The sequence below is a fragment of the Euleptes europaea genome, chromosome 3 (assembly GCF_029931775.1).
Source record: "Euleptes europaea isolate rEulEur1 chromosome 3, rEulEur1.hap1, whole genome shotgun sequence".
NCBI lineage: Eukaryota > Metazoa > Chordata > Lepidosauria > Squamata > Sphaerodactylidae > Euleptes > Euleptes europaea.
Window position 1 is genome coordinate 111,576,554 of NC_079314.1, and position 24,885 is coordinate 111,601,438.

Here is a 24,885-nt window from a genome sequence, read left to right on the forward strand (position 1 = left end):
GGATTTACATGACCTGGAAGGGAGTATTGACAGTTGAACACATGAACACATGAAGTTGCCTTCTACTGACTCAGACCCTTGGTCCATCAAAGTCAGTATTGTCTACTAAGACTGGCAGCGGCTCTCCATGGTCTCAAGAAGAGATTTTTCACATCATCTACCTGCCTAGTCCCTTTAACTAGAGATGCCGGGGACTGAACCTGGGACTTTCTGCATGCCAAGCAGATGCTCTACCACTGAGCTACAGCCCCTCTCCTGAGCTCAGCTCTTAGTGGTCTTTAAAACCTGTCTTTAAAACGGCAGCTTGGACATGCTGTGTTCAGAACTTGGATTAGGAAGACAGAGCTTAGAACACAAGGCATGCCCTGCTGGAACATGCCAGTGGTCCATCTAGTCCAGTACCCTGTTTCACACAACGGCCAACCGACAACAGGGCATAGAGGCCCGGGCCTTCCCCAGAGGCTGTGTCTGGCGCTGATACCTCATCAAGATAGGTTGACCCAGGGCCTCAGTGAATACCAATGAGCCGAAGCTTTTATACTTGTATGGAAAGTAAATATAAACATAACAGATCAATGATCTGCATAGGTAAATGTTTTCTCTGCGGTTGCATCATGTCTCCCTCTTCAGCTGGAACCTGGTGTAGTATAGTGGATCATGAAGTGGGAGTTAGGAGGTCACCCTTTCCAGTTTCATCAAAGACACAAACTTTGATACTAATATGAACTTTTATTGGTAAGAGGTCATCTGCTAGGAGGTCATCAGTTAAGTGTTAGGAGGTCACCCATTTGAGTTTCATCAAAGACACAAACTTTGACATGAGTATGACACTAGTATGACTACAGAAGAATTACACAACTTTAAGGTTGACAATGAGGAAATTGAAATTGTTCAAGACTTTCTATTCCTTGGCTCCACCATCAACCAAAAGGGAGACTGCAGCCAAGAAATCAGAAGGAGCTTGAGACTGGGAAGGGCAGCCATGAAGGAGCTAGAAAAGATTTTGAAGTGTAAGGATGTGTCACTGGCCACCAAGACTAGATTAATTCGTGCCATCGTATTCCCTATTACTATGTATGGGTGTGAAAGCTGGTCAGTGAAGAAAGCTGATAGGAAGAAAATAGATTCCTTTGAAATGTGGTGTTAGAGGAGAGTGTTACGGATTCCATGGACTGCCAAAAAGACAAATCAGTGGGTTATAGATCAAATCAAGCCTGAACTGACCCTAGAAGCTAAAATGACTAAACTGAGGCTATCATATTTTGGTCACATCATGAGACGACAAGAGTCACTGGAAAAGACAGTCATGCTAGGAAAAGTTGAGGGCAGCAGGAAAAGAGGAAGACCCAACAAGAGATGGATTGACTCAATAAAGGAAGCCACAGCCTTCAATTTGGAGGATCTGAGCAAGGCTGTCAAAAATAGGACATTTTGGAGGACTTTGATTCATAGGGTTGCCATGAGTCAGAAGCGACTTGATGGCACTTAACATACACACACACACATGACCTTTTAGTGATAAGAGGTCAACATATTAGGGGGTAACCTGTTAAGAGTTAGGAAGTCACCCGTTTCATCAGAGACACAAACTTTGATACTAATATGACCTTTTATTGAAAGAATCAGCCAACTCTTTCACCACCCTCATTCTAGTAACCTTCCCTTCCATTTTATCTCTGCCATCTCCTTGGTAAAATGTGGAGCTGATGTGTTCTGATCAGTATGATGAGATGTTTAGGAGGCTTGCATTAGCTGCTGGTGCCATTTTCCAATTCCAGAAGTTGACCATGACTTTGACCACCAGCCGTACCACTTGGAAAATCCTCCAAAGCGATCACAAAGCCCCCCAGACCCATCAGCCTTTGGAAGAAGGACCATCCATCCTTGTAGGCCACTGAGCTGAAGTCAGAAGGGGAACCTGGCAAGACTGAATGGAGAATCTAGTAGAACCCTATGGATGGAACCATTGATAGGCTGACCAGCCAATCAGCTGGCCAGGATGATACAGGTCATGTGTCACTAATGTACCCTAGAAAGAGCCAGATAGCAAGGTTCTCTTTCACAGCCCATTTGCCATATGGAGATAATAATAATTGCAGGGCTATAGTAATGGTTAGTATGGTAAAGTAGGTGAAGAAGGTCCTCCTGGCATCATCCTCGGTTATATACATGGCTAGAAAGAAACGAAGAGCCTCGTGGCGCAGAGTGGTAAGCTGCAGTACTGCAGTCAAAAGCTCTGCTCATGACCTGAGTTGGATCCCAAGGGAAGTCGGGTTCGGGTAGCCGGCTCAAGGTTGACTCAGCCTTCCATCCTTCCAAGGTCGGTAAAAGGAGTACCCAGCTTGCTGGGGGTAAAGTGTAGACGACTGGGGAAGGCACTGGCAAACCACCCCATAAACAAAGTCTGCCTAGTAAACTTCAGGGTGTGACATCACCCCATGGGTCAGTAATGACCTGGTGCTTACCCAGGGGACTACCTTTACCTTTAGAAAGAAACGAGATCGTTCACACTGTTAATGTGTATCTGCCAGGTGAACGACGATGTCGGCATTGACTGGACCAACGAGAACGATCGCTTGCTGGTGTGCCAGATGTGCATCAAACTGGCTGACATCAATGGGCCGGCGAAATGCAAAGAACTGCATCTGCGGTGGACGGAGGGCATTGTGAATGAATTTTATGAACAGGTGAATAGCCGTAGGCACTGGGCACAGCAGCAGGGGTTCTGCTTTCATTTACCTTTGATGGGTCCGGATGTCGTAATTCTGTATCTTATTCCCAAAGCAGTCAAATGTACGAGAACGTATTGCAAGGGCTGTTAATCACAAATGCAATTTTTAAAAAAAACAACAGCTCAGCCATATTAACACTGAGCCAAAATATCGGTTGTTGAAATTTGTAAATGATTCAGTTCGACATGCTAACTCAGGCACCGGAGGGAAAAATGTTTCCACTGAAGCAGCTGGTGAAATAGCCCTAACCTAGATGGCCCAGGCTAGGCCAAGCTCGTCAGATCTCAGAAGCTGAGCAGGGGCAGCGCTGGTTAGTATTTGGATAGGAGACCACCAAGGAAGTCCAGGGTCACTACACAGAGGCAGGCAATGGCAAACCTCCTCTGAACGTCTCTCGCCTTCAAAACCCCACCAGGGTCACCGTAAATCGGCTGTGAGGAAGGTACTTTCCACCACCAGCAGCTAGTGAAATAACCAATACGTTTCTGTTGCCATTCTCATGCCTTTATAAGAGAGAGAGAGAGCCAGTGTGGTGTAGTGGTTAAGAGTGGTAGTTTGGAGCGGTGGAGTCTGATCTGGAGAACCAAGATTGATTTCCCACTCCTACACATGAGCGGCGGAGTCTAATCTGGTGAACTGGATTTGTTTCCCCACTCCTACACATGAAGCCAGCTGGGTGGCCTTGGGCTAGTCACACTCTCTCGGCCCCACCTACCTCACTGGGTGTCTGTTGCGGGGAGGGGAAGGGAAGGTGATTGTAAGCCTGTTTGATTCTTCCTTGAGTGGTAGAGAAAGTCGGCATATAAAAACCCACTCTTCTTCTTCACGTTTGGTATCATAATCACATTATGAAATACTGGCTTGTTTGTTAAATTCTGCTTTCCAGCCCTCCAGATGGGCTCCCGTTGTAGCTTACAATTCAACCCCATTGCAAAGTTATATAAAACATTCAGGGATGCATTGGTGAGATGGAAAGGTATCTTGCTGTGAGAGCAAGAAAGAAGGGGTTGTTGGCAACAGGTCTTACTTTGGTGGAAAGTATTGTGAAGGCCCAGCCAACTTATGGTGGCCCCGTAGGGTTTTCAAGACAAGAGATGTTCAGAGGCGGTTTGCCATTTCCTGCCTCTGTGTAGCGACCCTGGACTAACTTGGTGGTCTCCCATCCAAGTACTAACCAGGGATGACCTTCCTTAGGTTCCAAGATCTGGTCAGATAAGGCTAGCCTGGGACACCCAGGCTGGGGCAGGTCTTGCATTTAGTTCCCATAGGTTAGTATATTTCTTGTACATTTAAAAAAAAAATCACTTAGCACATGCAAACTAATTTGCGATGCTGATTCTAAATGCCGGTAGTCTGGATTCCAGGGGAACCCTTTTTGCATCAAACTTTCTTTGCATGTGTCACATCATCCCAGCACATTACTAAGACTTCTAGAACTTGCTACAAATCATATTAGTCATGCAAAGTCCTATTGGGCCTCTTGGGTCATGCGTTACCTTGCGCAAGATCATAGCATACCCTATAATGGACCCAAATCAATCCCATCAGTACAGGTAGTGGGTGGACAAGATGTCTTCCTGGGGTGCTTTTCCGCTGTCATCTTATCAGGAACCCAATATGTGCTTCTACGGAACCTTCCGATATCTCCCTTTGAAAACCACAACTGTAGATAACTACAAAGCAATCCTGTGAATAGGGTAATAAGTAGCAGAATAAAATCTAATCATAAATTTATAGGGGTCACCATGGAAATTAATCTGCTAGTGAGAGTCCATTTTAGGGATCGCAATGTTCATCATAATATATGTTCACAGTGTAAACGAGGCATAACAGAATAGGATACATTTTAGATGCGTGGCTATATATTTTGGTGTTCTCATCCATACTATTCCGTGTGGAGTGGTGATGAAATAACCTGGGGTCCTGGTCCGATAGGACTTGCTGGAAAAGCAAATAGTGAAAAAGAACCCCAAATGTTTGATCGATAACAGCTTGTGCCTGAAAAGTCAATATGTGCAGTTGTATCTGCGATGTAATTCTGGTTGCTATGCCAATAGTATGCCAAGCTTCAAGTGTTTTCCTTAGAAATCTTTCTAGACCTGCTTAAAGCAAAGAGCTGAACTGTTGGATCCAAAGTGGAAAATCGTTATGCATGAACAAAGGTCCTAAGTATATTTCTCATGGACTTTGGTTGGCCCTGGCCATATTCTATGAATGCATCTTTTTTCCAACAGGGGGAGACAAAGGCCTTGTTACAATTCCTAGGCATTATGTGTTGTGTCAACTTGGTTGATGTTGCGTGGATTTTGTTCTCGTTTCTAGTTATCCCTGACAGCTTAGACTACAGTCGGGGCTGTTGATATTACATGGATTTGGTTCTCGTTTCTAGTTATCCCTGACAGCTTAGACTACAGTCGGGGCTGTACCACTTCAGACTGCCGGGCAGAGGCACACAGAATGGAATGCTCCTCCATGCAAAAAACCCTTGTGGATAGAAAGTTAGAATATCAAGGAGAACGTTGGGTTAGAATTTAGTGCTAGTGTGGTGTGATGGTTAAGCGTGCCAGACTAGTATCTGGGAGGCCCAGGTCCGAATCCCCACTTGTTGCCATGGGAGCTCGCTGGGTGACCTTGGGCCAGTCACGCACTCTCAGCCTAACCTACCTCACAGGATTGTTGTGAGGATAAAATGGAGGAGAGGAGAATGTTGTAAGCTGCTATGGGTCCCCGTTGGGGAAAGAGGCAGGGTGTGAATGAATTAAATAAAAATAAATATAGTTGTCTGTGTGGAAAGAGCTTACATGGTGGTGTATCAGTTTGAGAGCCCCTGTCTGGTACAGCCCAGACACAGAATTCAGTAAGAGCTAAAGCCAAAGCCTCTGAAGGAAACAGATTCCTCAGGCAACAATTAAAAAAGTACTACTTCCAGGTGGTGTAGTGGTTAACAGTGGTGGTTTGGAGCGGGGGACTCTAATCTGGAGAACTGGGTTTGATTCCCCACTCCTTCACAATGAGCGGCGGAGGCTAGTCTGGCGAACTGGATTTGTTTCCCCACTCCTACACACGAAGCCAGCTGAGTGAGCTTGGGCTAGTCACAACTCTCTTAGAGCTCTCTCAGCCCCACCTACCTCACAGGGTGTCTGTTGTGGGGAGGGGAAGGGAAGGTGATTGTAAGCCGGTTTCATTCTTCCTTAAGTGGTACAGAAAGTCGGCATATAAAAACCAACTCTTTTTCTTCCTAGTGAGCCAGCTGTTTATTGCTGTAGAGCATTATTGATCACTGAACTGCAAACATTTTTGCAGGTATTAAGCAACTGGTAGGGGACAAAGAACAATCTAGAAGGGGGGATAATTGTGCGGTGCCCAAAAGCGGCATAGCCACGCCGTTCCTGAATAGCTTGCAGAGGCGTGGCTGTATTAAAAATCAGATTTCCCCCTATCCCCATGAGACTGCTCCATAGAGTTTCATGGGGCTACGGCATCGTTTTTACAGGGGCAAGTTCGCACTGGCAAAAGGGGGCGTTCCCAGGGTGAAAGGGCTCAGGGAGTCACCCCTGCCCGAGAATGCCCATATTTACCGGTATGGATATTCGGCATATTTCAGGTTTCCTGAAAAAAATCAGGCCCAATAAACCCGAACCCGAAATTTAACGATTTTTTCCCCCACAGCCCTAGTTATTACAGAACTAAGATGTGTTATAAGGGTCAAAAGTGTATTGCAGCTTTTGACTACTTTGGTTCATGCATAGCATTCTGGGTATGACTTAGGCCTCAATGTCAGAATTCCCCTTCAGTGTGCCTGGCCCAAGGTCACCCAGCAAGCTTCCATGGCGCAAGTGGGGATTTGAACCTGGGTTTCCCAGGTCCTAGTCCGACACCTTAACCACGACACCACGCTGGCTCGTGGGATGGCTTGTAAAGTTTTTTAAGAAGGGAGGGAGATGAGCGGTGGTTTGGGGCAAGCTGAGCCCTGGTTTTCACCAGGAGCGTTGGAGGGACGGGGTGAGTAATCAGGTAAGAACGGCGGTGGAAACACGGACGTGGACTTTGAATGTCACAAGGGAGCAAAGTCGTTAACATCATTTCTCTCGATCTCGAAGGGCGATGAAGAAACCAGCTTAGGCCTCCCTATCAGCCCGTTCATGGACCGCTCAGCTCCTCAGCTGGCAAACCTTCAGGAATCTTTCATCACTCACATTGTGGGGCCGCTGTGCAACTCCTATGACTCAGCGGGGCTGATGCCAGGGAAATGGGTGGATGACAACGATGAGTCGGGAGATACCGACGAACAGGAAGAAGAAGATGCGGCAGAAATGGACACCTGTGAAAACCCTGAGTCAAGTATGTTATTTGCATGTGTTTAAATCAGATGAATTTCACGTTTTCCCCCCTCGTTATTTAAATTCTTAGCCCACATTCAGCCTTATAGGTAGGGTTGCCAACCTCCAGGTACTAACCAAAATATACTCAAGCTACCTTCAAAGCTAGTGTATACATCGTAGCTACAATGGCTAGAAATTATAGTCAATAATAGAGTAATAATAAATTCTGAAAGCTCCTTATGTAATTAACAAACGTGTATTCAACAACAGATTATGTTCCCCTGGAGAAAATGGCCGCTTCGGCAATTGGACTATGATATCGAAGTCCCCCCTCCCCAAACCCCGCCCTCCTCATGCTCCACCCCAAAAACCTCCTGCCAGTGGCAAAGAGGGACCTGGCAACCCTACTCATAGGACTGGGAAATGCATCCTGTGTTTACAGTTTTCCATTGAAAACTACGTATCTCTGATCGTTTTTTTTTCTTTCGAAAATGATTCTTTAGAGAGCAAGCATTTCATGATAGAGATGAAACATCCTTAGAATGGTCTTGGACACACAATAAGATTCAATTTAAGGGGGGAAAGGGGGGTCTAGTCCTCAGCAGTGTCTAGACAGCAGGGCTTTGGGGAACCATGTATGCTTCTGGTAGGAGGAAGAGCCAAATATTCTGGACCTGCAGGTGGGATTCCCTTAGTTAAGGCATGTTGGCCAAAGAACATTCTACTTTTAACATACCTGAACATTCAATTTATCATGAAATCCAAGCCATTTGTCCTGTTACTCTGATCTTTCTGTTTCTGTTTTACCTGTTTTATCTGGTATAGTAGCCGCAAATAAAATTTATTTATTTATTTACTCTGGTCTTTGGGTTGGATCCAGCCAGCTTTTAGCTTAATCTCACCCACTTCTCCTCCTTGCGGTAGCTTCTAATCTGGAGAACTGGGTTTGATTCCCCATTCCTCCACATGAGCGGCAGACTCTAATGTGGTGAACCAGGTTTGTTTCCCCACTCCTCCACATGAAGCCAGCTGGGTGACCGTGGGCTAGTCACAGTTATCTAAAGTTCTCTCAGCCTCACCTACCTCAAAGGGTGTCTGTTGTGGGGGGGGGGGAGGAGATTGTAATCCGGTTTGATTCTCCTTAAAAGGTAGAGAAAATCGGCATATAAAAACCAACTCTTCTTCTTCTAGCTGACATAGAGGCTGTGGTGTGCAGAGAGGTTCACCATGTGGATTGTCTTTATTGGGCTGAAAGTTTTCCGACATCCTGATGGCCTGGAGACCCTCTTTGCTGGAGGGGGAGAGGCGCATGACACGTTTAGTCATTGGTTTATATTAGGAATAGCCAGGAGTAAAGAATATTGGAAGTTTCCTTTGGCCTTGACAACATTCCTATATCTGGCCTATACACTGGCCAGATGTGCAGCCCGACCATCTGCCATATTAGAAGGGAGATTTAAGAAGATCCCCAGGGTGGAGAGGCTTTGCCCGTGTAACACAGGGGAGCTGGAAACCATTGAGCATGTATTTTTTTAGATGACCCCTCTACAAGTCAGCCCGCTTCAGTATTATTGACCCTTTGATTAGGGAAATGGGTTCTGGTGATGAGGGTGAATGGACCAAAAGGTTTCTGTTGGGAGACAGCTCACCAACCACCACCTGGGTCGCAAAATACTGTGCAGTAGCAATGAAGCTACATCATCTTAATGTGCTTCCTTAATCTGTGGACATGTAAAATTGGGTGATTCCTAATTTTGTTGGCCTTGGTTGTAAACATCTACTCTGTATGGTCAGTTCCTGTTTTACCTGTTTTATCTGGCATACTAGCTGCAAATAAAATTTATTTATTTACCCATTCCTAATATGTCTAGCTCTGCAGTAAAGCCATAACGTGTCTCCTTACACATACAGTCTCTGTGATTCTTACCAAAATTTGCCTCAGATGGAGTGCCTCAGAGGAATGTTGGCATCTATGGTTTAAAATGCCGCTTGAAACTGTAAACCTAGGATGCCGCTTGAAATTGTAAACCAGAAGAGGGTCTGTTGTTTCTCCCTCACACAGCAGAAGTTGTGTGTGTGTTAAGTGCCGTCAAGTCGCTTCCAACTCATGGCGACCCTATGAATGAAAGTCCTCCCAAATGTCCTATCTTTGACAGCCTTGCTCAGATCTTGCAAATCTTGCAAGCAGAAGTTGGCCACCAGTAAAGGATGCTATAGTTGTTTAGTTTATTAAATACTGCCAAAGGAGGGTGTTATTTTGCCTTTCCTCTTATTCACCAAAATCTCTTAGACCCTAATTGGCTGACTTTGCCGGGCATCCTTGGCCAATAGGCCGTGGTATTTTGAGGGTGTGACGTCAACATCTCCAGCATCTTATATTTCCACAGATCTGTATTAGGTGACCCAAACACCCCAAGGGGTATAACCTGAATTGGTTCATCATCATTTTTCCTAGCAAAATTTCGAAGCGTAATAATTAATGCTCAAATGACCTCTGTGGCGAACGCCCGATTTGGGAGGGGGCATCTCCCAGGAAACCAGGGATGGAATGTTCTTACATGGAGTGAAGTGCAGAATAGAGGTTTCTTCTGAATAAACCTGAAGGTTCCCTACTGGGCACTGAGCTGGATTTGAGCTATAGCGGAGAGAAAAAGCTCTTTGTTTGCGGTGAGGGGGGAAAAAAACTTCAAGGACTCAGCACTTTGGCTCCCAACACAGACTTGCTTTAGGCCACCTGCAAATGCTAATCTAGGCACGCATTGCTTTGGGACAACAGATTCCTCCATGTCACATGCTCTCTTTTGTTTGTTTGTTTGTTTGTTTCCATCCTTCCTCCCTTAAAACTGTGGAAGGGATTCGCCATTCAAGGTAGCTGCCAGTCTCAAGAACATTATGTGGGAGAATTTGGGAAGGGGGGCAGATTTCGGCGTTTGTTCTGCCAGGATTCTTAACAAGAGATTGACCGTTTCAGTTGAGTCATTTCTCTGAACCTGGTTCAAACTTATAACACGGAGCCGTTCTATCCCGTCTGCACTGATCTCATGAGTCATGAAGAAAAATGTTGTTTGTTAAATAACATAAATTGACCATATTGTATTAATGAGCTAACAGGCCAAGCCAGAGTCCTTTGGACTTGCAGCCCTGGGGAAGTGTACACTAGGGTCCTAGCCTCAGTTAAGCACATGGAATCCATATGTTCCTTTGGCAGTATAGGACCCTCTTTGGGCTGGTCTGATCCCAAACCACTCCATTACCAAAAGAGACAGTTCATGGCACTTAGCTTTCAGTCTGTTTAATAAGTATACTGATCAACTGGACCTTTATGAATCAGTGATGGCCAATTTGGGGTTTGTTGCCCACGGCTGAATTTATCTAATGAATATCAGTAACAGAAAATAGTACAAAGGGATTTTCTTCTCATAAAATGTGGTAAGTTTTTTCAAAACTTCATTCGGTATGCCTGTGGTTTGGTTTAGATTAGGGGTGTCAAACATAAGGCCCGCAGGCCGGATCTGGCCCCTTGAGAGCTCTTATCTGGCCTGTGAGCCAGCCAAGGAAGCCACCCCCACCACCCCCACTCTCGATCTGGGCTGGCGAGGCATGGCCCAGCCTGACCAAATGACATTTATGACATATCCGGCCCTCGTAACAATTGAGTTCAACACACCTGGTTTAGATATTATGCATATTTATTTTAATTGACCCACTTCACAGGACAAGCGGCTGATAATGAACTGAAATTCTTTAATTGAGTGACAGCTCTAATCACTGTTGAGTTCAACGCATTCCAAATAGCTTGACGCTAGGTACACAATCTGCCAAAAATTAGGGCCAAACAAGATGATACATGTGACACGGGTCAGGTCGGAGAGCCCAATGCTGTCAGTGGTAGAGCATCTGCTTTGCGTACCCCTGACCTAACTCATGTCACTCATATTGTCTAGTTTCCCCATAGTCATGACTAAGGCCTACTTTTCACTGAGGTGTAAACCTATCTCTGGTTATGTACCACTACACCAGTGTGGTGTAGTGGTTAAGAGTGGCAGACTCTAATCTGGAGAACCAGATTTGATTCCCCACTCCCACACATGAGCAGCAGACACTAATCTGGTGAACCGGGATGGTTCCCTCACTCCAACACATGAAGCCAGCTGAGTGACCTTGGGCTAGTCACAGTTCTCTCAGAACTCTCTCAGCCCCACCAACCTCACAAGGTGTCTGTTGTGAGGAGAGGAAGGGAAGGAGGTTGTAACCAGAAGAGGTCCTGTTGTTTCTCCCTCAGACAGCAGAAGTTGGCCACCATTAACGGATGATAGGCTATAGTTGTTTAGTTATTTAAATACTGCCAAAGGAGGGTATTATTTTGCCTTTCCTCTTAAGCAGCAAAATCTCTTAGACCTAATTAGCTGTCTTTTCTTCTTCTTCTTCTTCTTCTTCTTCTTCTTCTTCTTCTTCTTCTTCTTCTTCTTCTTCTTCTTCTTCTTCTTCTTCTTCTTCTTCTTCGAAATTTCCATGTCTTAATTCTGCTTTATAGGCATACACATCCCTCCAAACTTGAAACTTCAGTCGTCTTCTTCTGATAGACATTTCCATGTCTTAATTCTGCTTTATAGGCATACACATCCCTCCAAATAGCTGAGTGTATTAGGGATGTAGCTAAGCTAGAGCCTCTCCCCCTGAAACCTGATTTTCTTGGTGGAGGGAATTTCTTGTACGGGGGGTGGGGTGCATTTGCTCACATGAATCCTGACATACTATCTGACATGGTACCATCCAGATTTAATGGTCTAGCCTAGAGGTGACCGTCACATATATCACCATGGCTAGATCAGGGTGGGAGAGGCAAGATTGAATGGCTGTTTCACAACTCGATTTAGAGAGCAATCCTAAACGGGTCTACTCAGGATCTTGCTGAGGTTTATACAGTTGAGCTTACTTCCAGGAAAGTGTTCTTAGGATTGCTATGTTACCCACCTTAACTTGAATTGTCCCCATTTTGACGTTTTGTGCGGCATTGTCTTAAACGGCTGTTGGGTGTTTCATGTGCTCATGATGTCTTACAGGGAAAAAGAGGAGAAAAATGTACTGCCAGATAACCCAGCACCTGATGGAGAACCATCAGATGTGGAAGAAAGTGATCGAGGAAGAAGAGCGGAGAGCTGGGATCGAAAAGCCAACCCTAGAGCAATCCAATTTGCACCAATCCTCAGATCAAATCGAGTCCATCAAAGAGGAAGAAGAGGAAAAAGGGAAGCCCAAAGGGGAAGAGGAAAGCACGGCTTTGGAAACGAGTCAGTGACCAATGGTGGGATTATTATTTTTTTGAGCAGTATTGGAAGACGAGGACAACACATGTACCAGTTCCTTCAAGCCAGCACAACATGTAGACACAACACTGTAGAAATGCGGGATGATAATGCACCTCCAGCCCTTTAGTTTTGTTTCTCTTTCCTCCTTTTTTAAACAAAACAAAACAGTGAAGTACATTGTTTAAACTCTTACGCTCCAAGAAGTTTTCACGCTGCAACAACACCAACTTTTACAGACTTTCGTACGGGGGTGGGGAATTATAAATATATATAATTATATTATATTATATATTATATATATATAAATATTAGCCTGGGTTTATCAGCTGTGCATTTCTTCATTTTTTTAAAAAAACGATGGTGATAGAGTAACTGTGATAATGGGGGGAGCGGAGGAGAGGCGGGGGAACTCGCAAATGACTGCGCTGCTCCAGAACCACGCCGGCGGGGAAGTGGTTCTTGCCCTTTGTGTTTTATAGCATCGATGCAATATTGATACGTTCTGCTAACGCAGGTTTCGTGCAGGATGCCACCCATACATAGTGGAAGCATGGGGGAGGGGCTTCGCTGATGCCCCGCTGGAGGCTAATCGGCACTAGAGCATGTTATCTCAGCGCACGCGAATAAGACTCGACCTCAACGTATCCAAAAATAGCCTCCGTACAGGCCCTCGCTATAGTCTGTGAAGCCTTGTTTTCCCTTCCGTCTTGCAGCGCTTGTGCGGTAGCACTCTGGTTTTTCTTCCACGCAGCACAATAGAGCCCAGACCCCGAGGCCCGACGCGGCATCGGACTCTACACTGCGAGCGCCACCAATACCCTGTAGCCAATCGACAGCTCTCGTTTGTCACATCCCAAATGGCTTTTCCAAAGGAAGGATGTGTATTCCCTGTTAGCCTCTGCAGTCCACGTAACTTCTCCACATGGCAAACAGCGGGAGAGAGCACAGTCAGTTAGCGGTGCTTTTTTTGTGTCCAAAGGCATTCCCGGTTTGACTGCGGAAACAAAATGCCCTGGAGAAAGAGCTGCGCGGTTCCCTCCCACTGAGTCCTTTCATAATGATCATGTGATTTTATGTATCCTGTAAGTTTGCGGAATGTCAACTGTTCTCCTGTTTACTGTTGAGTAGCAGCAACCCGGAATGCTTGGTCGTGGCTTGTTATGTGGTACAACAGGATCCAGTCTTCTATAGGGGTGGTTTGCAAATTTTCTGCCTTCAAGGGACACTTTTTGCATTTTCTGTTACCCAAGTATTGCACTGGGTCTGGGGACATCTTCTGAGATGCACAGAAAGTTCATCTGAAACCGTGGCCAGGCATCCAGAATCTCCCCATTGCCCTACATGAAATGAGAATTAATTAATTAATTAAAGCACACCACCAAGGCTTCCTTGGAGATACACAAGGGGAAGGTTGTTAGCACTAGTGGACAAGCTAGAATTCAGGGTGGAAGCGTTTGTCCCATTTTATTTTATTTTTTTGCCGTGAAGTCACAGCTGACTTATGGTGACCCCATAGTGTTTTCAAGGCAAGAGGCATTCAGAGGTGGTTTGCCATTGCCTTCCTCTGCATCTAAACCCTGGACTTCCTTGGGGGTCTCCCATTCAAATACCAACCAGGGCTGACCCTGTGTTAGCTTCTGAGATCTGACGAGATCACTTCTTAAACTTGTTTTAGTGCAGTTGTCCTTCCTCTTTTTTCCCCCAAAGAGAGACATGCTGTTACTTTTGGATGAAGGTTCTTCTCCCTTACAGCATTTGGTGTTCGTTGGAGAGGTTAGATGAGTAATATGTGCTCATGCGGTGGTACTCACTCCAGAGCTCATGGAGATCCACGTTCACAGTTACCATCAGCCAAAAGAGCCAAACTTATTTCCAATCTGGGCACAAGGCCTGCACCTCAGGGAGGCTCGCTGCTTACATGTTCCTCTAGCGATGGCTGTTTCAAGGTGGGAAGGCCTTGTCCACTTTCTTGAAGCATGGGGGAACCACAGGTAGCTCCTGAGCCAGTGAGTGAGTACCACTGTCCTCATGTAATTTTCCCGCAGGTGTGTATCCTTGCGAAACCAAAGTCACCTCATGCGTCCCCGATGTTATGACTAAAGATGCCCCTAGAGTAAACCCTATTGACTAAAATGGGATTACTTCTCAGTAGACTTGCTTAGGATGTCTCCAAAAGCCAGCTTTGTGAATATATTGGAGAAGAAAATGGCATGAATTTAGAAAGCGAATGCATATGCTCTCTCTCGTTCTCTCTCTCGCTCTCCCTCCCATCTTCCTTCTATTTATGTTTCCTAATATTTGTGGTAGAAGGTGTTATTTTTAAAAGGAGATTCCATTCTCAGCTGTAGGATGGGAGGTTTGGAATTGGTCAGGATCGCTGAAGTCTGTCTTTGTGATGCTTCGACTGAAAAATATAGATGCTCTCAGAGGGGAGGTCAAAGCATGCAATTTACCAGCCTGAAGTCTGCGAGGGGGAAATTGGATGCTGGTACATTGCTGAGATACTCCTTGAATCTTCTGCCAGTACAGTTTTATTTTAGAATTTGGTTTTGTTGTTTCAAGACATAAAAGACCGGAAGACCTTGCATTGTTTGTGGAGAGAGTTTGTGACATTTCCTCAGAGCTGTTGAATTGTGAACACCAGCTGTCGTCGTGCTATTAAGGATTCACCAGGATGCTGAATTTCAGCATTTCCCAAGAAAGTTTGGAAATCTGGTCGTTGCTTACTGCCTAATAAGTTTGTCGTACGCTGTGGAGTGAAGGGGGATCTGCTTACATAACTTAATGTTTCTGAGGGTAGCCATGTTGTACGGCAATAGAACACCTAGATTCGAGTCCAGCAGCACCTTAAAGATCAACAAGATTTTGGGGGTATGAACTTTTTTTTAAATAATTTTTTATTTTCAATTCCATATAATACGAACAAAAACAAGCATTGCAAAATAATACCCATTACTTGTTTTTTTAAAAACAAATTTAACAAACAATAACCAAAAAACCCAAAAAATAGCATAACTCACAGACATATAAACACCAACACAATTCTAGCATTATGGCATACTAAAATCTACTAATATAAACATATATTTTCTTAATTATTTGATGTATAAAGTTAGTACCAACTGACCCAGTCAGTCAATCACATTATAATATTTGTACTTTGTTTTTACTTTACCACTATAACCTATATATCCCTTTTATAACTCCTATCAGCTCAATTCCAATAGGCTATAGAGAACTTGGATGGCCCAGGCTAGCCTGATCTCGTCAGCTCTCAGAAGCTAAGCAGGGTCAGCCCTGGTTAGTATTTGGATGAGAGACCACCAAGGACTACCAGGGTTGCTGTGCAGAGGAAGGCACTGGCAAACCACCTCTGTTAGTCTCTTGCCATGAAAACCCCAAAAGGGGTCGCCATAAGTCGGCTGCGACTTGACGGCACTTCACACACACATAGAGAACTTAACATTATAGTCTTTATCTAGGCCAAACATTTTTAAGCCACAACTCCCGATACTATTTATTATTTTTCAACATTTCCTACTTATATAATCTTTACAAAGCATATACAAAATGCAGTTTCCATTTTTGTTGAAAATAGGATCATAGGATCTTTTATTTATTTAATTTATCAACTTTGCCATCGCCACATACTCTGCCATATTGAGGGCCAAATCTCCCTTCGTCAGATACATCTGGAAGGGAGCTCTGACGCTCGGAAGCATATCCCCTCAAAATCTTGTTGGCCTCTAAGGGACTGCTAGACTCTAATCTAGCTATATAACTAAACGTGTTCAAAAATCATGTCCAAGCTATTGTCCTCATAGGGCGTATCATCCGTTGCAGTTTCTCCAGTCTAAGCCCACAGAAAGGATGTAGAAAGGAGAAATTCTGCATGGGAGTGCAATGTGATCCTCTCCCCGATTCTTTAAGGAGCAGTCCTTTTGCACCTCTGTTTTCCAGGAACTTTCTGGCACAACATGAGAAAGTAGTTATTATTTATACAGGTTGAGTATCCCTTATCCAGACATTCGATATCCGGACTGATCCGAAAACCGGACCTTTTGTGCCGGCATGCAGGCGTTACACACAGGCCCTCAGTAGTGCCACTGATGGTTCAATGTAGACAAAATTATTTAAAATGTTGTTTAAAATCACATTCAGGCTATGTGTATAAAGTGCATATAAAACACAATGGTTAGCCGTGTTAATCTGTCAATAGCAGTAGAAAAGAGCAAGTTTCTAGAATTCTAGCTGTATCTGAAGAAGTGAGTTGTGGCTCACGAAAGCTGCCAGAAGTTTTGTTAGTCTTTAAGGTGCTCCTGGACTCTTGCTCTCTATATAAAACATAAATGAATTTCATGCTTAGACTTGGGTCCCATCCCCAAGATATCTCATAATGCATATGCAAAAAATTCAAAGTATTCCAAAATACTGAAAGATCTGAAGTATGGACTACTTCTGGTCCCAAGCAGTCCAGATAAGGGATACTCAACCTGTAATATTATAAGTTTTATAAACTGTTGATGAAAGGAAGTTGTGAACCGCATGCTACAGCTGACAGATAAGTGGTTCTCTAGGTCCCCATTCCTTGTATTCAATCCTCTTTCTGGATTTTTGTAAATGGTAGCAGTAGGTGAAGGGAAAATAGTTATTGGGATGAAAAGCACTTTAGATTCTGCTGCCTCTTTATGCATTTTTAAGCACACACCTAAGACTTAATGTGTTATTTTATTTTTGCAGTGGATGCACACCAAAAGATATAACTTGACACACATGAATCATATATGAGAGAGAATTCTGATTGGTTGAGGTTCCCTTTGAAGTTCACACTTGATGGCATTCAAAGGTTTCTTGCTGGATAGTAACTGATCTGAACCATAGTTAAGAGGTGAAGTACTCCAGATTTGGGGTCCGTGCTACACGAACAGGTGCTTAAGATTTCGAGCAGCAGCCCTTGATCAGGTATCTATCTTGTTGGCCTAATCCTGCCTTCTCAGTCCTACATGTTGCTGAACATAGAGTCCCTGAGGCAGCACCTTGTCAGCTAATTGGTAGTATTTCTGGAAGTTATAGAATTCTGTGTCTAAACAAGTATTTATGAAATGGGGGGATCACTCTGTTTTTCTTCATCCTTCTCTTTGCACAACTTCCACACACAAAGGAAGTTCTCTTTCCTCGCAGGAATGCACATTCCTTGTTTTATCCCTGCTTTTCCATGGTTGAAAAAGCTTACTTACCACCCAGAATCCTCCCTTAAGCAAGGACTTGTGGTCATGAGCTAGAATTTCTCTCTCACACACCCACACCTGGTGGCTTTAGGGCCTGATTTCCAAGCAAAACATAAGGCTGGACAGAGAGGTATTCCATAGCCCTAAGGCTTCATGTCATCGTATCCCCTATTGCTATGTATGGGTGTGAAAGCTGGACAATGAAGAAAGCTGATAGGAAGAAAGTAGATTCCTTTGAAATGTGGTGTTGGAGGAGAAACGCTTGCAGCCAAAGGAGTGGACTGTACCCTGCCACCTGAAGCGTAATATGTTCTTCCAGCACAAGGAGACTTCTCCCAGTGCAGGAGGCTCTTTGAGCTTTTGGGTTGGAGGAACACATCTCACCATAACCCAAGTGGGGTGATGGAATATGACCCAACATTTCATGCAGAGTTCTGGCTGAAGTACAAACAATGTCAACATCAATGTCGATTGACAATGTTGACCATGTCTCATCAATGTCAACTGATGAGAGGGAGGGCATCCTGGCCATCTTCTGGGCATGGAGTAGGGGTCACTGGGGATATGGGGGAGGTAGTTGTGAATTTCCTGCATTGTGCAGGGGGTTGGACTAGATGACCCTGGTGGTCCTTTCCAACTCTGGTTCTATGAACAACTGAAGCGGTGTTGGACTAGATGACCCTGGTGGTCCCTTCCAACTCTATGATTTTATGAACAACTGAAGCTCCAACCCTCTTGTGTTTTCAAAGGCTTCAGTTCTGTCTTGAGGAGGGCAACACTTCCATACATTCAAGCCAGCTGCCTCTCAGTGTATCCAAGCCATTTAGCCATCTTGGATAAATTAAGAGAGACTTCCAGAGCTTTCAGAGCAGCATACTTTCTTCCCCAATATATAATGCGCCACATAAGAATATACACTGTTAAAAATAGTTTATAAAAGCCACCCTCTTCTGCAGCGGGGGAGAAGGGAGTTCAGCTTTCCAGTTGTCACGGGGATCACAGTAATTGTTATAATGGGGAGACATTCCAAATCCGCAGAACGGTTATAACAAACTGCCTCCAGTGGATACCAAATGGAAATATTTAGAGGAACAAGCGAGTATTTAAGAGGTTAGATGAACACTGAGGGGGAAATCAGACGTTTGCTTGTTGTCATGTATTGTCATTGGTCTTTAGAAACGGGTTTGTTGGCTTCCAGTTCCCTGAGCTGGTTTCTACTGTACGAGGGTGGCTCTTGTAATATTTCTTGACAAGGGTGTGCGCAGTGGGCATACTTTGTAAATGCAAGGAATTCCTCATTAATCTCTAGGTGGAATCAGGTGCTTTGATCAGCCCAAAAGGTAAAGCAGAATTGTAACTGGAGGCGAAAGGGGAAATGGCCAGAATCCTGTTTGCTTGCTCATATTTTTTTCTGGCTCTCGAGGTGTAACAGAAACTCAATGATTAAAATGTTCAAGGCCAAACTTTCACCTAAATTTCCATGTAATTTCCCTCTAGACGTTGGATCTCAGTTAAACAATAAGCAACTGCAGGAGGCTGCAGAATTGTTCACAGGCGTGGTGGAGGAGGCGAGGGTACTTTACCCTTCTCCCTCTAGCCAGCTGTCCACCCAAAATGTCCCAACCACCTCTAAGTTGATTTTTCATCCCCCATGGAAAAGATACAGAGATCTGCATCTTTTCCCAAGCTTGAAGGAAAAGAGCTTAGGGGGAGGGGCATTTTGGACCAGGAAAATGGATGGCAGGAAAAGGGCTAAGTAGTTCCTTTCCACATATTGACTGTCCAATCCCCCTCACAGCTTCACACAGCTACTTTAAGAAAGCCTGAAGGCAGTCACATGCACCCAGATATAATGTGTAGTTGGGCCCTGAGGTGGTCAGATGACAACACATCTTGCATCAAAGAATTACAAGCTCACTGTGATATGGGAAAGAAGAATGTGCAGTGTGTCCACCAAATGTCCCCATTGGAGGAAGAGGGTGTCGCTTCCCAGGAACCTTGTCAATTATATGCCCAGGAATCTTGTCAATCATAGCTCCTGAGTACGAGTTGGGAGAATCTGACTCCACTTCATAGACAACAGTGCTTGGGTGACTTGGCCAATCAGATTCCTGGAAGGGTGTTTCCCTTTCCTAACATGGCTGATCCCAGGGAAAGAGCATATAAACAGGCAGTTCCCCACGTATTTGCCCGATGCATGATTATGCAGAGGCAGTGCCAGCACACTGGTTCCTGCCCACCTTCCCTGAACCGTCAGTCAGTGCACAGGCAGGTCATCCGTACAGATCTATACTGTAGCCAGGGAAACCTGCGTTCAGGAACAAGCCAGGATTAAGCCAGGATGTCTGTGCTCAGCCATCATGCGAAATCATGTTCAGACTAACAAAACAAATTTAAGACTACAGCTTGACAAATCCAGACTAGTGGAGTGTGCATAGCCATTCACATTATCCCTAGTTTAATTAAACCATGGGGGTTCACCTGGCATCTGAACTGGGTCGCAGTTCAGCGCAGCACGACCACAACATTGTAGTCCCAATCCTTTTTTGACCCATCAGTGTGCTGGATTGCCCAGAAACCTCCTCTTAAAGTATCTGTTTCAGCATAAGAACCTAATCCCTTGGGAAGTGTTTCTTAGACACACTTTATAGGATTTGGGGGGGAGGTTGGCTACGAGGAATATAAGTGGCTTTATCAACAGCCAATTAAGTGCGAGCTTCATTGTTGTTGCGGTAGAAGAACTTGGAACTTATGGTGGTGCTAGGAACTGGACACCAAGAGTCATGCAGTTTCTGGCTGGGGATTGGCCCTGGCTGCTTGAAAACTTGGGCCTCCTTCAGCTGGCAGTGTGGCCCTGATGTAATTCTCCTTGAAACTGATGAGATTTTAAACTCGGGTGGCTAAGCTGCCAACTTCAAAAGAATAAGACAGAATCTCCCTCTTTTGAGGGCAGAGAGCATATGCTGAGATTCCTTCCACCTTTCCTAGCGTGTATGCCAGCGTTTTCATGCTTTTTCATGAAGTTCCAGATCGACTATGGATGCTGCACTAGGGAATTGTTTTTGTTACAAATGAAGAAATAATCCCCTAAAGAAAAAGAAAAACTCACATTGGACGATAAGGGAAAGAGGAACCAGTGTCCATCTCTGCACATGTACACACACCATTGAGCATTGCTAAAGAAACTTGAGCTGTTAGAAGGAATCAAATGAAACAGCAGATAGTGGGAAACATGCAGCCCTCTAAGACATTTAATACATAGGAACTTGAAAGCAAAGTTGAATAGTCATTCTATGAGCTGGTAGACATATTAAAGACAACAAGAATGTAGAATTCCTGGACTCCACCACTTTTAATGTCCCCTCTCTCTCTATATATATATTTTAAAACTCTGTGATATAAACTAGCATTAGGGAGAGCGGGGACACTAACAGCACAATCCTTACACATTCCTAAACCCATTGAACTCATTGTCCTCAGAATAGGTTAACTCTGTTTAGGACTGTACTGTAAATCTCTCTCAGGTGTTCCAGTTTGCCATGTGCCCAGAGCGTGTTTTTTTAATCCCCTACCGCACAATCGGAAGTGGCATGGTCCAAAATTCTACTGCCTTGTTCTGCATAATGTAATGTCCATCAAACGGCAAAACCAGGCCAACTACAGACAAGGCAGGGGTTTCTACATATTCAGGGGACTCCCGAGGTAGGCAAAAATAGGATTTTGTACATTGAGCAAAAGAAAGGAAACCAATTTCCCTCCAGAGGAAATTGTTAATTTGTGAAATTCACTCCCGCGCGATGCGGTGATGCTCGCTAGCTTATCTGGCTTCTTAGGAAGATTAGAGAAAATTCATGGTTAGCGAAATTCATGGATGATACATCAGTCAATGGTTATTAGCTGTAATTGTTGTCGAACCTCTCTGTCTAGAAGTCGTATATCCCTAAATATCAGATGCTGGGGTGAAGGAAAGGGGAAGGCTTCGGTCTTCATGCCCTTGTGGTTCCCAGGGACACCTGGCTGTTCAGAGAACTACAGTTCTGGACTATATTCCCATGTTCTTAAATCCATCTAAACTGAAGAGTTAATTTCACATGGCTGAAAAGTCTGTCTAACGTGAGGTTAGATATCATGCACCAAATGTTGACGTTCTAAAAACAACAACCAGACATTCTAGAGAATGGATCGGTATGGGAGGTCAATCTATGTAAGCATGATAATGTAGGTTGCATCTAGTTCTTCTGTTGATGGGCAGAGTGGAAGCTGGATCTCTTGAATTCTGGCAGGTTCTGGGATATGTGGGTGGGGGGAAGAGAGGCTGGAGAAGTATCTCAGACTAGAAATGCTTGATCTTCAGCCCTTAGTACTACTTTGCAGCCAGTAGCCCTTAGACTGTGTTCTTCAACCCTGCTTCCTTTACCACCATAAATTCACTCACTGTAACTCACCAACAAGAATAACTTCTTTCTTCGCCATGTCTCAACCTGATTATAGGCATCAAGGACATTTGCAGGACTTTGGAAACATTCATTTCCATTTGCTGGTTTGTTTTACTTGTCCTTGACGTTGTGTGTGTAAAGTGTCGTCAAGTCACAGCTGACTTATGGCGACCCCAGCAAGGGGCTTTCAAGGCAAGTGATTAAGCAGAGGTGGTTTCCCATTGCCTTCCTTTGCAGAGTTTTCCTTGGAGGTCTCCCTTCCAAGTACCGACCCTGCTTAGCTTCCAAGATTTGACGAGATCGGGCTATACCATGCTGCCTTCCCTCTTGTCATTGACATTGAGCATATGCAAATAGTTTGTTTGCTAATGCTGTCAAGGATTGGGGCACTTACCACTTTTTTTAATCCTCCAATCCAAAGACCCATGCCTGTGCATGGAGCTCTGGATCCAACAATACCCCTGTTCGTTTTGATGACTTTAACTATCCAGCACACAAAAAAGTTGCATGGATTGGCCCCCTCCACGGGGTAGATGGGCAAGGAGCACCATATGCATGCTGCAGTTGCTCTGTACATGGGCAGTTTGTTGGATCAAGCCATCCAAGTGTAAGTGGCTGAAGAATTGTGACTTTTCCATCGAGATGCAAATCTCTACCTTGGGCTTCAGCTAAATCTCCAGTAATCAGTCCCCAAAGATCCAGTGCTTTTATTTCTGCTCAGATCTGGCAATCAACTAGTATCAGAGGGCCATGTTGAAAAACTAGGAGTGTTGTACGGAGGGGCAGAGTTCCAGACTAGCAACGGGGAAGAGCAGATACTACTCAGGGGGCCAGAATTGGCCTAAGGGCCACTCGTTGCTGATGCCTGCTATCTTACCGTTCGGTCCATGCATGCTATTTATGTGCATGATCCCCCCCATTACTTACATTCACATTTGTGCGGAGTAGCCGCACCAGATGATACTTAACATTTTTGTGTTCAAGACATAAGCACATGTCTGCGCACCATCACATCTGAAATACTTTAGGCACCCGTGTCCGATCAGGATCAACGAATCCGCCAAGATTATACAATGATTCCCCAGGCAACCCCTCGTAAGATGACTTTCTACTTGATGATCACAAGACTTGAAGCCAATCCCGGCATTCCAGTATAAGCATGAAGTCCACACCTTAGCCAATTGATGCTGTTAAAAGGATTTCAATCATATTTCCCGTTTGGTTCTTCACTCATGAGGTGCGGAGCGCCTCGTTGAAACGCTGTGCCTACTGATGGCACCTGAGCTCTTTTCTAATCAGAATTTCCGACGAATCGCCGCTGTCCTTTTTCAAAGGATTCCCTCTTAAATGTTTCCCTTGACTTTTTTTAAAAAATAAGCTTCTCTTTGCAAACTTTATAATGTGTTATCTTGAGGATTTCCTTTAAAGCAATATTTTAACTTTAAAAATATAAACAGGGCATGATCCAGACAGAGTTAAAGCATTTCAAAGTCCCAGTGATTTTCAGTAGTGATATGAGGCAGGCATTTAAGGGCATAGTGTCTTCAGGGGCATGGTTTCCGTTTTTCCAAGTCAAAGGAGGGTGCAATTTCCTGTGAAGAAATCATACATAGGAGGAAAGTCTTTCTCACTCCCCTTGCCTGCTGCTTTCCCCCTCCAGAGGGGTGTAGTGGTTAAGAGCGGTGGTCTCTAACCTGGAGAACTGGGTTTGATTCCCCTCTCCTCCACATGAGTGGTGGACTCTAATGCGGTGAACCAGGTTGGTTTCCCCACTCCTCCATATGAAGCCAGCTGGGTGACCTTGGGCTAGTCACAGTTCTCTCAGAACTCTTTCAGCCCCACCTACCTCACAAAAAGTGTCTGTTGCGGGGAGGGGAAGAGAAGGCAACTGTAAGCTACTTTGCCTTAAAGGTAGAGAAAAAGTGAGGTATAAAAACCAACTCTTCCTCTTCTTCTTCTTCCAACTCTATCCCTTTTGAGCTGGAACTCCCCCAAGGTGGGTTCAAAATCCCCAATATTGATTACGGACTTTGGGAAGGTGAATGGAATGCATCGGCCTGGCTTTGAAGACCAACAAAGTTTCGCGCCCAGACTTTCCCCATGAAACTGAATGGGATTTGCAAATGCTTTACTTTGCCAAATTCGTGCCCCGAGAAAACTGCCAACCAAAGTAGCAACAAGGAAAAATGCCAGCCCAATCAGTATTTGTACATGTACATTTCTAACACGGTGTTCTTTTCACTAAGTACTACATGCATTAATTTATATTTATATATTGTCCATATTGTTGTAACCAGTCTTTTTTAAAACACACACACTTCAAGAACAAGGCCTTGTACTTTTAGGTGATGATCTTTCCTGGACCGACCGAAGTTTCGTTTTTCCTTTCACTGATACCTTGCACTTATGACATGTAGCAATACTTAATATATTCCCTTCACGAGTATTTGTTAAGTGATTTTAGTTAATGGCTGATAAATGTTTTGTACAAAATAGATTCTGTACAGGGAATTAAAAAAAAAGAGATAAATCTTTTAGATAAACATTATTTATTTTTACTGTTTTGTAAGTTAGACACTATAATGAAGCTCCTTTTCGCCAGAATTACTGGAAGTGCCTCTTGGTATAATGTATAATAGTAAATATGTATTCAGAATTATTAGAGATAACGTGTCACAAAATGAACAATGTGGATGTTGCAATGTGAAGAAAAACAAATATAATTCTGTGGTATGATATCAGCGGTGGTCATTCTTTGCTACTTGGGACTGGTTCGGATGCTACTGAAGGGGGATTAAGACCCACACATGCAGCAAGTATTCATAACCTGATAAGTAGCATTTATGCACTGCTTCAAA

At 44.3% G+C, this 24,885-nt stretch overlaps 1 protein-coding gene across 1 annotated transcript in view; it reads left to right on the forward strand.

Moving 5' to 3' along the window:
* PDE3A (phosphodiesterase 3A) overlaps window positions 1–12,353 on the forward strand; it is a 316,228-nt gene extending 303,875 nt beyond the window's left edge. Inside the window, exons 14-16 of the mRNA XM_056847355.1 lie at window positions 2,532–2,687; window positions 6,833–7,073; window positions 12,118–12,353. Coding sequence (XP_056703333.1) covers window positions 2,532–2,687; window positions 6,833–7,073; window positions 12,118–12,353 — 633 coding nt within the window. The remainder of the gene's footprint in view (window positions 1–2,531; window positions 2,688–6,832; window positions 7,074–12,117) is intronic.
* Window positions 12,354–24,885: the final 12,532 nt, after the last annotated feature.